Source organism: Centrocercus urophasianus, unplaced genomic scaffold (assembly GCF_019232065.1).
Source record: "Centrocercus urophasianus isolate 14NV4802_14NV808 unplaced genomic scaffold, USGS_Curo_1.0 seq_13, whole genome shotgun sequence".
NCBI classification, from domain to species: Eukaryota; Metazoa; Chordata; class Aves; order Galliformes; family Phasianidae; genus Centrocercus; species Centrocercus urophasianus.
This window is the reverse complement of record NW_024884475.1, coordinates 50,005,728-50,021,114: the sequence shown is the minus strand read 5'-3', so window position 1 is coordinate 50,021,114 and position 15,387 is coordinate 50,005,728. Positions and strand designations below refer to the sequence as shown.

Below are 15,387 nucleotides of genomic sequence, written 5' to 3'. Positions count from 1 at the left end.
AACTTCAGAGTAGGAAACACACCAGGAATTCTCTCCTCACTAAGCCTGTAAGAGTCCAGTTGCACCAAGACTTCTGTAATATCTGCAATCCCCGGGATGGAAATGACTAATCCTTGCTACCACACACAAACGTGGGCTCTTTTCCCAAGCTTCCTAGGCAAGACATCTCTCTCTTTGCTGGTGCAGTACTGGGTCATTTCTGAAGGTAAAATATCTTGAGCCCTTTCAGCAGTGTGGAGGAAACAGCTGTTCCAGACTCATTGGCAACAGACACACTTCCAAAATTTTTGAAGAAAACAAACAAAAAAAGCCAAAACCCAGACTAAACTTCTTTTTTTTTTTTTCTGGCCTGAGCCAAAGATTATGGCATCTAGTCATGTCTAGTCTTCCAATTAGTCTTGATGAGAAAAAGAAGGGGCAAGTATGCAGGAGCTCATCCCTGCTACTCTAAATGCAAACGTAAGTTTAAAACAGAGAAAAAAAAAAGAAGATACAGGGAGGTCTTTCAGCCAAATAAGATAATACAGAGTTAGTACCAGTGGTTGCTTACAGTATGGGAGAAAACCATACATCTCAATATCAGATTCCAGAGCTGCGGAAAACACTGTCTTAGAACACGTACATTTGTTTAATATGGCTCTAAATTGTGTTACCAATACACACAAATAACTAAAAATTGAACTTTCTAGACTGGAAAGATGCAATTAATGTGACAGTCCTACCGTGGAGAGTTGAACCCGCTGTCCACAGTAATGCTGCTGCTGTCCATGCTGTCCAGGCGGGCTGAGTGGGTGGCTCTCTGGTTGTTGCTATTTTCTGTTTCTTTTGGGGTGAGAAGAGTGAGATTCTTCTCAAACTTTCTTTGCAGATCTCTCTCTTTTTCCCTCTCCAGGAGCCACTGCATTGTGCCAACATCATCCCTGTTCTTCTCTTCCTCGGCATTTTTGTTGGTTCCTTCCTCTGAGTCGTCATCATCAGATACGTTGTAGTAGTCAAACGAGGCCTCCTGGTTCCCAGCTGTCTCTTGCTGTCTCTGTGAGACAGGCATGACTTGTGTGACTGAGGTTACTATCGCTTGTTCAAGTTTCTCACATCTGACTGGTAACGTGTCAGAAGGGGTCTTTTGATGGGGCTTTAGCAGGGGTGTGCTAGACTTATGGAAACTATTCACAGAAAGAGTGTTGTGCAGAGGTTTGAAGAGTGTATCCTTGCTAAATATTTCTTTCCTTTTATCAAGGCTGCTTGATTCAGCACTGTGGTGTTGAACCAGCCGTCCGTTTGCAATCACCTCTGGAGTCTGGCCTACAACTGCTGAACCACTGCTTGGGCCTTTTGGGGACTCCTCTTTGTGCACCCCAGGCTCCCTGGGAACATGCTGAGACTGTCTTTCTGAGGGAGTCATTTTTTTGAGCCCATCTGTCCCTGTCAGCGTGTCATGATCCTCTTTGTTCTTTCCCAGTGGTGACGGAGCAGTAAGCACAGTCTCACTGGACGTGTTGCACTGGAAATAGTCATCGACTGCAGATTTTGTTGTGCAGGAGTTGAGCTCACTATACGATGGCAAATTCTCCGTAGGCTTTTGTTCCAACAGACTACAGGAACTGGGGGTTTCTACACTGCCGCTAGCTATTTCAGGGATGCAAGTCTCTTTGTAGCCTGCAGATGAAATCAGAGCCCTTTGATGACTGAGCGACTGAGATGGCCTTAAAGTACTATCATCAATGTAAGTTTGGCTAGTTGTTTGGTCATCTGGGCTACAGCCTTCACCCATGTCTTCAGGAGTGCCTAAAGTAGCTGAGCCCAGAGGTCCCTTGGAGTTATCCATGGATCTAGACCTTTCTTTAGCCTTACTAGACCGCTCATTCCTCGATCGTCTATCCTGTGTATGGCTGTGGCTCCGATGGACCTTAGAGTGGGAGCTTCCCCTGGAAGGTTCAGGAAAAGGCATTTCAGTTCTTCTTTTGGCCAGCTCACCAGACACATCCCATTCTGGTGTCATGGGAAAGTGAGATTCAATCATGCTAGGGTTGCTGTGCATTATAAAATTATCTCCCTTGTGCTCTATTATGAAACAGCCTTCCCGTGGGGATCGAGTCAAGGGATCATAGAACTCATACTCTCTTTCTGCAGGTATATCCAAATGAGAGCCATCTGATGGATCTCCTTTGGATACCCGAGTCTTGCTGTGGGACCTCGATTTCCCATGAGACTTTCTGTGATTCCTACTTTTTTTACTTCGTCCACTGTGGTGAGCTGAAGATCCCGCTTTGCTTCGTTGAGCTTTTTCTTCTTCAAGTTTCTTCATTAGTGCAGTGTGCCTCATGACATTTTCCACAGTCAAATCTGGGTTAATGCGCCTGATAATCTCCATCTCTACCTCTCTAGGTATAGTGGTAGGGGTGTCCTCGTCTCTCAGTGGCCACTCCTCTGGAGGAAACTGGGCAGAAAAATTTGCCAACTGTTTTGTCTTGTCCTTCTTAAAACTTAAGCGGAATAATTTGAGTCCGAATTTCTTAGACTGTTTTTCTACATCCTTAGGCTTTGTGAGCGTCTCTGCCTTATAAGAAAAATTGACAGTACTTTTACTTTTCTCAGTGGGTGGGACCTGGCATAATGAAGGAGGACAATATGAGTCTTTACAGTCCTTGGCTGACTTCCTCTGTAGGGTAGATGCATGCATGCTGTGCATGTCTTCTCTGCAACAATGGCAGGAGTCGCAGTGGTTTTTCGGTAGTGTTCGATCCCTGACGCATCCCGAGGTGGAGGGAGTGATAGTCCCTTGTTGTGGAGAGGTACATTGAGACCTGTCAGGTATCCTCTCATCCAAATGGTACCATTTACTGTTAGTTCTTATGAGAGATGGTGTTATAAAGTAAGTCTGCGGGGTTACAATGAAATAACCATCTGGAGTTGGGTATATTTTCCTCTCCCGTACAAGCATATTCAATGTATGTCGAAGGATTTCTGGACTGGGTGTTGGAACCCCTAGAAACGACAGCAAACACATATCAGGGAGTATGTAAACAATATAGTACTCTGGCTCCGTCCCTCCCCTACATAAACCTGTTTTTCTAATATGCAAGCTGGAATATGCTGAACAAACAACTCCAAAGTACTTTGTTAGGCATTCTCTTGTCTGTTTGTTTTTTCACTTATCTCCTACACTTCAAACATATGAATTATTAAGAGAAAGGAGGCCATTAATGGAGTGCAAAAAAAGAAGGAAGAGAGAACTTCTAGTCACTTCCATCGCATAGGTGACCCTAAGCTACAGGATAAAATCACTGGAAAGCAAAGGGTGTTAGAAGGAATATTTCACTTTTCTTCTTCTTCCAATCAAATACCTATATCCCATGTCACCAGAACTACTTATAACAATGTACAGTCTCATATAAAATAGTGGTTATTTGTTCATTTGGATGCCTAAGTAGTTTTCCTACAGAAGAATACCACAAAGGAAAAAAAAAAAAAGGATTCCCCAAAATTGCCCCCCATCACAGTCTTGATTGAACTGGTTTGCTCTCCCATTAAAACATGTCTCAACTAAAACAGCTGCTCCAAAATACATGTTTTGAATGATACAGTTCAAGTTGCCCAAAGAAACATTTCCACTATGCTGGAATGTACAGATCTAGCTCCTAAGAATTTGCTTCTGTCTTTCATATGCAAAGTGAAGGATGCTTACTTAAGTAAATATATCACATACCAAGAGACGGTCAAGCATGTCAGCCATGCATCAGTGCCACACCAGCCGCATAGGAAACGTGGCACTGTGAACCCAGTCCTTCCCACTACCAGTACTCCTGCTGAGTTCAGTGGTGCAGCAGCAAGTCTTTAATAATTTATTAGATAAAATACCAAGTTAGCATGCTGTGCGCAGGAGTAAGTTCCATGTAGAGCTAAGGGAACAAGAGTCTTAACTAAAGCAGTTTAAAAAGAAATCTGCTTGTGTTGAATGAGAAATAATAATCTTTCAAAAATGTCAGTTGAAATTGTTATCTTCGACCACTATATTTTGATGAACTAGGAACTGTTTAAGCTTATTTTGGGGTACTGAGCTGGTTTATATTTTTTGAACTAAAGAAACTCTTTTTAAAAGTTATGATTATTTACTCTAGGTTTTAGTTTTTCCAATAAAATTAATTCAGTAAATAAATAATTGAATCCGAAGGTAAGTTATGTTGGAAGGGACCTTGATAAGTCATGCCATTAGCCCACCTACGAAGTGCAAGAAAACTTATATCAAATTATCATATCAGGTTCAGAATAGCTGAAAGGATGAAAATTTCATGAAATTGTGCCTTCAGTAACATTTCACCAAATACTTGCTTTTCACAGAAATACTTTGGAAAAATTTCAACCAGCTGTTCCTGTCATGCAGTTACCTTCCATAGCATGTAGTGTATGGTCACCAGCTCTTTGCCCACATGTCAAAGGCTGCAGCCTGCAAGCTCCCCGAGTTCCTTACGTGAGCAAACATGAGAATGACAGCAAGAGCTCTGGCAGTATGACCAACATCTCATCACATGATTACCACACTCTGACTGTACAATTAAATGGGCTCCCAAGCATCAGCACCCAGTAACACAGTGCAAGTGAAAGGCAGGACAATGAAAACCTCACTATCACAGAGAGCAGGAGAACTTGCTCAAAAACAGTTTCTTGGTGCGAGGGCAACTCTGGAAAAGGCATGCTCCTGGGATGGGATGATAGCCCTCAGTAAACCACTGGTAGCCCAAAGGAGTCTGGCCTTTGCAAACAAAATAAGAAGTCTTACAGTGCTGAACAAACCAAAGGTGACCAGTGCTGGAACTTACAGCAGCTCTAACATCCTGTAAGTAAGAAGGCTTGCTGCCAAGCACCCTCACACTTAATTACATGATATAAAATATGGCGACAAAGATCTATCATTTATCACATCAAGCACAATAGGAAGTAAAATATAATGAAAAAAAGGCAAAATTTCTTGCCTGTTTCTGCCAAAGAAACAGATGCAAACTACCTGGGATATAAGTAGTAACGGAAAGTGAAAAGAATTAATAAGCAAAAGATATTCATCATTTTCCAGGAAGAAATGCACAGGCCCATTATAATAACATACCTTTAATATCTACATAGAGCATGCAGAAGGAAATCTAGGGTCAGTACCACCCCTCATGCTTTGCACCACAAGTGGTAGATGACTCCAACCTCAAGCTTATATGTCTCTCCATTCTGTGCTGAAAATGCACTGCAGGGTCCAGTGCTGCTCCTACTGTGATGCAGTTGTCGTGCAGCAGCCAATCTCTACTCCTTCCTCTACATACAACCTGACCAAGCCACTGCATCCTCCAGGAGCCTACAAATAAATACCTGAACACATATCTACTACCTTTGGAAGTACTGGAAGTACTTGGTCTTTCATCCTTATTTCACTTAACTAAAAAGAACAAGAAAAAAGAAGAAAGACATTCAGCAAGAGATTGATATGGATCACCTCATGTTTTAAGCCAGCTTTTTTTTTATACTGTGACAAAAACACCCTGCAAATACATGGTAAAAATAAATACATATTTTTTCACCCAACAAACCATAATAACTACAGTATGTTGGGTGAGTGTCTAAAAAATTGACGCACTGTAGTTACATTAATTGACTAAGTCGTAGGGACAGAGAACATGCAGAAAAATTAGCATGCCTGGGCAGTCAGAGACGCTGTAAGTGAATTGTGTCAGCCTTCTCTCTGGAGTTGGAGACTGTCACTCCTATTGCTTGCTGCACGCGGTACTTCCCTTCATTTCACTACCCCAGCTGCGATGATGGCAGATGCAGATCTCTGGAGTATTGCTGATACTACCTACTTTTGTTTTGATTTTGTTCAGGTCTCTTTCAGGTACTTACAAAAGCAGAAACAGACTCAAACTTGAATTAGGTTGTTCAGCAATGTGAACAGGAGCAATGAAATTGATCTAGCCCCCTTGCTAGTATTTTGTGTATGCCTTTATACCTAGTACTTTAGGTGAATACTCCAAACATGGCTGCATATGGCATAGTCTCGGCAGATGTGCACTTGAGTGTTCCCACTGCTCATAACCAGAGCCAAATGAGTGCAAAGATCAAGTAGTTCATTTATATTAGGAAGTGTAACATCTATCCTGCATAATGATTCTCCTTTCCCACCTACTATGTCTATTTTCCCTCTGAGCAGTTAAATATTTCATCCTATGACTCCAGTTGTATTGTTACATTTTGTTTCCAAACTTGAAGTGTGATATTGGGTGTGCAACGGAATTACGCAAATTTAGAAGCCCAAACTTCCCACACAAGCACTGGAAAGAGAGGTCATCTCATGTGACAATTCATATTCATGAAGTCAAAACAAAACAAAAATACAAGGGGAGTCGTTTAATACCATGGTTGGTGAGATTTCTGTTAGATTGCAGCAGGTTCAATAAAAAATAAAATAAATGTTCCTCTATGTGTTCTACAACCTTCAACGAGGTTAAAAAACAGCAGAGGAAAATCTTGCTGTGGATGAAGACTGTAAGACAGGACTGGGTCATTCAACTATTCTTCATACAGCAATTTCAATGCCATGCATCAACAAATACACTAAGGAGAAAGTACACAACATGAACAGTCTGGGACCAGCCCTGCTCCATCTAGAGCCACTGGCCAAGATTCTCCTGACTTCAACAGGCACAGAACAGGCCATTTAAAATAATCAAAGAACTTAGACTTAGCAGCCCTACTGTGCTGGAATGAGAGATAGAGGGCAAGTGATGTCAAAGATCATGGCAACTCAGAGGCGCAAGCAGAAGAAGAAATCAGATTTCCTGGCTTCCTCAAGGTCTTTTTCTTCACAGTAACCTGCCCACATCATTTCTATATATAACCTGCCCTTGCATTCAGAAGTCTACTTAAGGTCTCCCTGCTCCTATTAAATAGGTGCAAGAAGAAAAAAAAAACCAAAAAAACCAACCAACCAGTAGTTTAGAAACTCTATCATTTAAAATACTGCATGACAGCAGTGGTGTTATTTAAGATTATGTAGTGTTTAAATAATTCAAAAGCAGAAACTGTCTGGACACTGAATCATCAGACATGTACATTTTTTGCATCTCAAGAGAGTCTACTATGCCATCCTCTGAGCTTCCAGACAGAAGATTATGTCTTGTTTGCTGCTCACGAAGAACACTGACCTAGGGTGAACTCAGTTAATATATGACACTTATTTTAAGTGCTACATATACATTTCACATATTTAAAGAGCTAACAGATATGAATGTGGACGTCAGAGAAATTTGCCAGCTTTCAGAAAACTTCTTACTTCAAAACATGACCTAGTCACAGACACAGTTTCCATGCTGAAATATTGAATACCTTAAAACGATTTTTGTAACAACACAGACAAATTTGGATAGAAAAGAAAAATCCTTACTAAAGACAGCATAGTCTAATGCTCAATGTTTCCTTCAGCCATAGCAATACAGATAAGAGGGTCTGGCTGCTAAACACAGGAGCAGAGGTTACATTCTTAGCTCCTTATACTGGATTTCAAAGATTTACATTTAGTGCACAGGATTTAAACCATGGTCAATAAATATAAAGTAGGGCTGTACAAACATCTCATTGGGTAATTCCAAGTTAGAATAATGGAAGCATGTGCAGCAGCAACTTTCCTGTTCTTCAAAAAACCTGGTAAATAACAAACGCCACAAATAAGACATACGTTATCATTACAAACTTTTTCAATAAAATAAATTCATGAAAAATACATCTGAAGTAGTATTTAAATGGTGTTAAGTCTGCTAAAATGATTTTCTCCTGAGCTGATGCTAAGGCTTAACAAGGGATAAAAGAAATACTCTGATTGGCTCATGAAATACTAGTTAAGGATGTGGAGTGGTTGCTATGTGATGTTATAAATAATTAGCATACCTTATTTCAGATAGAGCCATGGCCCAGATTTATGCCTGCACAATGGCTCAGCAAACTAGAGGGCTAGACTGCTCGTGTAAGATCCGCACTGAGGAAAGAGGTTTATTATTCTTAGGCAGTTTGAGAACGGCATCTGGGGTCTTAGGAAATTTATATGTGCCATGAAGAGCAGTGAAGCGTCTGTTCATTAAAACACAAACAGCACAGGCAGACAAGTCCTGCTACAGGGTGAGCTACAGAGAGGTTATTTGACAATGACAGCTACATCTACACTGGCGATGCTCTCCTCTCTCTCAGCGTATCGTAACATAATTAGGAAAAATAAGCTATCAGAATATGGGAGGACATCAGATACTTAAAAATAGCCACAGTGAACAGAAGGACTCAAAAAGCCATGGCTGGTTTATGAGAGAGATTGGGCAGACAAGTGGAAATATCACTCAACATAAGGAAAGGTTCCATTCATTGTATAAAGGCACGAGATGAGTGGATAGTGCTCATACACTAAGAGAACATGCACACTTTCTCTGTTAAACACGTTATGGCTGGAAGAGAAGGGCATTCCTCTAGAGGGGAAAAAACTGAACAACAAAGGGTGGGTTTGTTTTTTTTTTAATTATAATTTCCTTTATGTTTTAGGAAATGGAGTGGGGAAAAACAAGGCTCTCCTTTTTTTCATCCCCAACTTGAGATATGCACATGTCCATGGCCAGTGGAAAAAACAGGCAGCAAGAGACTGTGTGCTAAGTTGCCTGAGGCTTCTTGTGAGCAGTCTGCAGCAGCAGAGCCTGTTGAATTATTTTTGATGCATGGCTCTGTCTAGCAAGAACAGCACAACGCACCATGGCACCTGATAACCATGCTCCCAGGAAACTCAAGGGATGCCACCAGTAAATTATTGTTTCCGCCATGCAATTGCGTGTTTATTAAATACACTGATAGAATCACTGGGAAAAACACTTGCAATCTATGCAACCTTTCAAACACATAGCTATATAGAAAATGTGACCTAGAAAAAAACATCAAAATAAATTTATCTAGAATTACAATTACGAACTTTGCCTTCTTTGCATCCTATTCCTTACAACTTTTACCACGGTTTTCAAAATCTGTGAAGCATACTGAAAATAAATGCTCTGCAAGCTAAACCACAAACCAGGACAGAGTGATAGTATTTACAAAATATACTTGCAGTAATCTTTTCCAAAATACAATTATCAAATGTCAGACACAATTGTTTACCTCAAACATAGCTGTAGATTCAAAACTACATTTTAAAACATCAGAAGTGAGTGCCAGTTGCAGCAAAGTCAATGCAACCTCTAAGGCTTTGAGTTAACTCTGGCTTTGTAACTTTTAAGATACAAAAAAGTTCAAGACATGAAAACACCTAGGATCATAGAATGGTTTGGTTTGGAAGGAACCTTTGAGATCATCTAGTTCCAACCCCTCTCCTACTAGGGACACCTCCCACTAGACCAGGTTGCTCAGTCTGGCCTTAAACACTTCCAGGGAGGAGGCATCCACAACCTCACTGTGCTATGATCACTGTTACAATTAGGCTGCCTAGAAGAAGCAGATACATCAGTAGTTTTATTGCTGAAGAATTTTTAATTACTGCTTTTGTGTCATTAAAAGACGAACAATAAAGAATTTTCTTAGCTAGTTCAGAGAACTGTAAACTGAGGGACAGTTCCCCAAACCTTTTAGTCATAGAGAGTTGCCAAGTTAAAAATAAATTTAAAAAAATATTCAAGCTAGAACTGCATCCAAGATGACTCTGAAAGTCCCTGCATGCCAGACCGACAGCCTCTTCTCAGCTTAAATATAACACCCTCCTGCTGAGGCAGACACATCATCACCATTGGACTCCAGCACTCATATCAGGCCCCACCAGATTTAAGAGTCTCTCCCACAGGCAGGATGTGGGAAACCCACTCTTTTTAAAGAGAATGCTCTACACAGAGATCTCTGTGAGGTCAGCCCTACAGAGAGTGAATGATGGCACTTGAAACAGCTGAATGAAGTTAACAGAGCTCTTAAAACCAGATTGAAAGCCATGAGGTGGAATTAGTCTGCTCTGGCTCCAACATATGCTTTTGTTCTCTTTAAATAACAAAGAAGTCTTAAACTCTCCTGATTATGATGATAAAGAAGGTGTTTTGTGATAAAAGTGACAAATAGCCTTATTTATTTGTATTTTTTTAAATATTAAAAAAAAAAGAAACAACACAATTTGCTGTTTAGTATCTCAAGACATTGTTTTAATATTTACATAAAGTCAGGAATTGGCCCTGCAAAATGTATCTCACATGAATGGCTCCATCAAATGGAACTTCTCTGTGCATATAAGAAAAAAGAACAGAAAATTTTAACATTGGAACCCCAAAGCCTCCTTTTACTTTCGGGTATCATCTCATGATTAATCAATATTCCCATCCAGGAAAGTTAAGATAAACAGATTACTAAATGCTGAAACTCCATCTTCTAAGGAAGCCGAACAGACAAGCATCTTTTAGGCAGTGAGTGGGGGGGACTCTTTAACTGCCCTTTTACAGGCATGAGCTCTTTTGACCAATGATTTATTCATGCACAGTTACCTGGGAAGCAGGTTGTTAGGTGCTCCATTAGTGCTTCTTGTGTGACTTGTTTTCGGGCAGAGTTCATTGCTGAGATGGCCAGGCAAAGGATTTCTCCAAGTGGAATAAACTGTGACTGACTGATGGGAGACATGCTGATTGGTGATACATCACCTGCAAAAAAACAACAGATGTGCAATGAAGCATTCTGTATAAAATGCTGCCCACAGAACAACGATGAAGAGACACAATTGGAAATGATGCATACAGCTCTGCAGAATTTGTACTCTGCAGAATGAGAACCATCCAACTTATTTCAACCAACAAGCTTATTTCAAAACTTGGACACGGTGATCTTTGGAACAGGGGAGATGTACACAATGCAGACATACTTTCTCAAAGGGTGCAATAGGCAGACTCAGAAAAATGCCTATAAATTGTCATTTAAGGTTGCAAAACCTTACATTTGAACATTCTAGTAGGTAAATCCATACACAAAAGCGTTATACACATTTTTCTGGATGCAGAGATTTCAGAACCCATTCATTCACTGGCTAATGGTATGGACTGCCTACCACTTCCATTTGACAGACTACATCTATTAGTGACGGAGATTACAAAAATATGTTGATGTGTTAATGAATACCATTTCCACTCAGCTGGTGAAGTGGAACACACTCTTTTAAGGCACAGAAGCATTAGACACCTCAAGATTGATACTTCCAATAAGTCTGTCTCAGATCTACATGTCTAATGCCTTTGCAAAGATCACATATTTTTAGGAGTTTTTATGGTTCCAGGATGGCCTGAAAATAAGCTTTGTTGTAACTTCACCCAAATAGCTTTTTCTCATGTCATCTTTAAACATAATTCTCTAGCCCATACTTAAAAGACCACTGAAAAATCCTTAAAGCAAAAGTTACTGAAGAAATGATAATTTGATAATACTAGCAAGACTGCACAACTACACTTAAAGACATGCATTTTTACATACTTTATATAAATATAGAACTGATCTTACATGCTGCTCTTTACCTCCTCTTGAAAGGATAACAGTTCCCTGATGATCTCAAATACAGGGGAGAAACAGACTAAGAGATTTCCTTTGACAGTGGAAAATAAATATTATTCAAACTTTTCTCTGTAATTTTGAGGATCTGATATTTGCTGTACGAATTCCATATTCCTATTATTTCTACTAGGCAGAAATAGCAGTCCTTGAAAGTGATTATCAAAATGCATTTAGCCTTGCATTACAATCATTACTTTGTTAAAGAAAGGAACTGGTGAACTGGTGAGAGTGGCAAATTGTGTAACTGTTTCAGAGAGACATACCAGCAATGTTTTTCAATACCCCAGCTGTACAATCTGTTGTGTACAACAGTGATACACGTTACCCAAGACATAATAATGATTTAAACTACACATTGGCACTATGCTGCCTCCTGACTGCTACTGATTAATCAGGCCTGATCACATCATTGCGACAATCCCATCACAGCAGTTTTCCTCCAGCTTCAACACAGCACACCTCAAGACCCTCCTCTTGAGTGACGACAGAGTGATGACCTTAACACATAAACTGTTCTGGATATTTTCACCTATACATGCCCAAGAAGCTCCTGCCAGAAGTGCTCTTTGCATGCAAGCACTATCAGTCAGAGAGGTTGTAGACAGCTTACAGGGAAATGTGAGGAGGTATAATTCCATATGACTCAGGAACAAATCCTGCTTGTCTCTTCATCACTGAAGAATGGGTAAAGAACATCACAGTTATTAATTACTGTTTACTGATAACTATGCCTGCTATCAGATGAAATTTGTCTATCCCTGTTATCACCAAGACACACAAGTCACCACTGCACTTTGTCTAAGTGAATGTTTTCTTTAATGGTTAATTCCACGTCTAAAAAGTATCAGTTACACCAAGAATCATGCAGATTGAGGTAGGCGATTTCAGAAGCTTCTGCCCTTCATATGCAGAGGATGGGTGCCACAAGTTCCCTTGTGAGCAGACGTGGGCTGGGAGCAGCCTGGCTCTCTCCACAGACAACACCACGCCTGCAGGGCACACCTTTGGGATCACCCTGTTTGGGCTTGTTAACTTAAACCTAGCTGAACACGGGTTACGCAACAGTAACATTTACCTGGCTTTTAGTCACCTTGCACTGCGCACAATTTCCCTTTTCAAAGCAGGCCTCCAGCATGGAATTACTTTTCTAGCTTAGCATGCGGAAAACATTCAGTCTGCTTGATTTGATCACTGCCAGTTGGGTCCTCATTGTCAACAACAAGCTGAGAGTTTCCACCAAAACATGAACTATTTCTATTTCCCATACCTCACCCACCAGGTCCTTAGCACTAACACAACCTTTAGCAGAGCATGCTATTGCCAGCTAACAAACATTTCACTGACTAGAAATAAGACGACAATTGCACACAAAACCACAACTTCAGTGCCTGTAAATGGAATGGAAATGGTCAACAAGTATTTGTTTACATGAGAGCCTTCCTTTCTGTTCTGTTCCGTGACTATCACCAGTCACCGCTTTACATTCTTCCATGGAATATTTTTCAACCTTCTTTATGATGAGGCAACTCTTGTTTCGCCTCTGTTGCGTCCAAATTAACTCTGCAGCCCTCTGTCAGTAATGGTCCGCTGGAGCTAATTAGTGACTCTGGGTTTAGAAAGGCTGACACACACTGGTAACACCAGCAGTAGACCCAGTGATAGAAAGTCAAAAGTCCCTCATCCAGGGAGGCTCTAATTTGCCAGGTTTCATCTTAAATATCCCACGGCTCTGGGAAATTACAAGCACTCTGTAGTTATAGTTAAGTGAACAAACTTATCTGATGCACAACACAACATTTCCTTGTGTTTATGATTCAATATATTAACATCAATTATGTGTATAAATACTGCCTAGCCCTCTGAACAGAAGGTTGACTACAACTTTTTTTTAGGAAAATCCATTTAAAAAAAAAAAATGATAATCAAATCTGCTTCTCCTACTTTTTTTTTTTTCTTTTGGAAGACCACATCGCTTACACAAACCATCCAGCATATGGCTCCTGTTAGCTCTGGCTGATGCTCGTCTCAAGCAGCTTTCTTTTGAAACCAAATTACTATCCTTGACTTTCATATGTTTATGTTCCCAATTAAATGAAAACTGAAGCTCAGAAAGCAGTTTTCACCAGCTGACTGCAAGCTCTATTTAAACACTATCTATATATTTATATGTATATGCATATAGTTTCACCTCTGTTACTGCAGTGTCTTTCCAATGATCTCTTTAAATAAATTTTAAAAGTTTTTCTACACTATTTAAGTGGTACCTCATTTTAAGAAGTGTCTAAGCATATAACAAACAATAAATGGGGGCTGTCCTCATTTATGCTGTAGGGGGATTTATAATGCCACCCCGCGGGAAAACAGTAATTTCTGTTACTTAGAACAAGAGATTAATTAACAAATAAAATAAATGCTTTGCTCCTACATAGCACATTTCTTCAAAACATTCACAAAAACAGAGTAACCATAGCTATCTTCAACATACAGATGAGAAAGTGATAGTCTGCAAGTGAGCTGGCAAAGAAAATTCACCTCTTCCAAACCACATGAACCAGAGCCCTTCCCGTGCCATTTGCCTACTGTCTCTGTTCACTCAAAGTTGGGGTACCACCATCCTGGCAGAAAATGAGCTACACTGTATTTCTCACCATCTATCAGTAATTAAACTACCAGCTACATACAGATGACAGAATTTTAATTAGCAATTCTGCTGCTGGAAAGAAGTGACTTAGAAGTCAAACTCTGTCTCATGAAGTTTGCATGAGGACTGTTTGAAAAATCACCTCCTGACTTATGAATGGAACCGATTCAGTACAGCCATTCAAAAGGAAAATTCACAAAATTACAATGCAAAGCCACAATTTATTAGACTCTATATACTCCTTCCTTGAAATGTTGAAGAAACCCTCTGATTACAGTATGCATGCTGTGATATACAGAAAGCCAAATTGGCCATCCTGGCTCTCAACACCTCTGCAGCCTTTTACCTCCTATGGCCCAAAATAAGCTGTAAACACAATTTCTGGCCTGGTTTCCATGGGAAATGAAGCTTGCACAAACACAGTCTGGGTACATTCACGTGCCAGAAAGGTTGGGACTCAGTAGACAATAGAGACTCTACAACAGTGAGCACTTACTATGCATGCTCCAACTGCTTGGTGGGGCAGAGCCAAGTCCCACCAGACATGAGAGAACCTAGTCAGAAAACACACATCAGGTCACTTTTCCACTGCTTACAGGGTTACGGAATTGATCAGAAAGAATCAAACAACTAGAGTGCCTCATGGCACCTCATGGCCATAGATGCAGTTTCAACAAAAATTCCCTACACACATTTTCTTGGTAACAATTTGTTTTGGTCAACAATCAACCACAGTTTCGATCCAGGAAGAACTAGAGAGCTGCTCTTCAAACACAAGAGAACTAACAAAAACAATACTACCAGTAAGGGACAGAAAGAAGGCTCTTCAACTATTATATTTTCACTATTATTACTATTATTATTCAACCACTATATTTTCACCTTTTTTCCCCCCCCAAAATACTGAAAGTGAAAAGTCTCTTTTAGGAAAAGCACATTATCAAGCTGACTTGCAGAAGCAACAGATGCCCCACAGGTAACATACCTGGCCTGGGTTGCACATTACTCCCTTTTCACCCAAACCTCAACATAACTGATCACTCTAATCACAGAACACCTGCTTAGATGTGGCAAACTAAACTTTTCATATGTGAACTCACAATGATGATATACAATTGCCATTTTAAGCCAGATCCTGCTTTCATCTCATTAAGCAACATGAGGGAGCAGAAGGA

The 15,387-nt window shown here is 40.2% G+C and overlaps 1 protein-coding gene across 7 annotated transcripts in view; it reads right to left on the bottom strand.

Moving 5' to 3' along the window:
* STOX2 (storkhead box 2) overlaps positions 1-15,387 on the bottom strand; it is a 123,209-nt gene that overhangs the window by 4,066 nt on the left and 103,756 nt on the right. For all 7 annotated transcript variants that reach the window (XM_042811440.1, XM_042811441.1, XM_042811442.1 and 4 more), the window contains 2 exons: positions 10,521-10,673; positions 723-2,985 (listed from right to left, as the gene is read on the bottom strand). In XM_042811440.1, the coding sequence (XP_042667374.1) occupies positions 723-2,985; positions 10,521-10,673 (2,416 nt within the window). The remainder of the gene's footprint in view (positions 1-722; positions 2,986-10,520; positions 10,674-15,387) is intronic.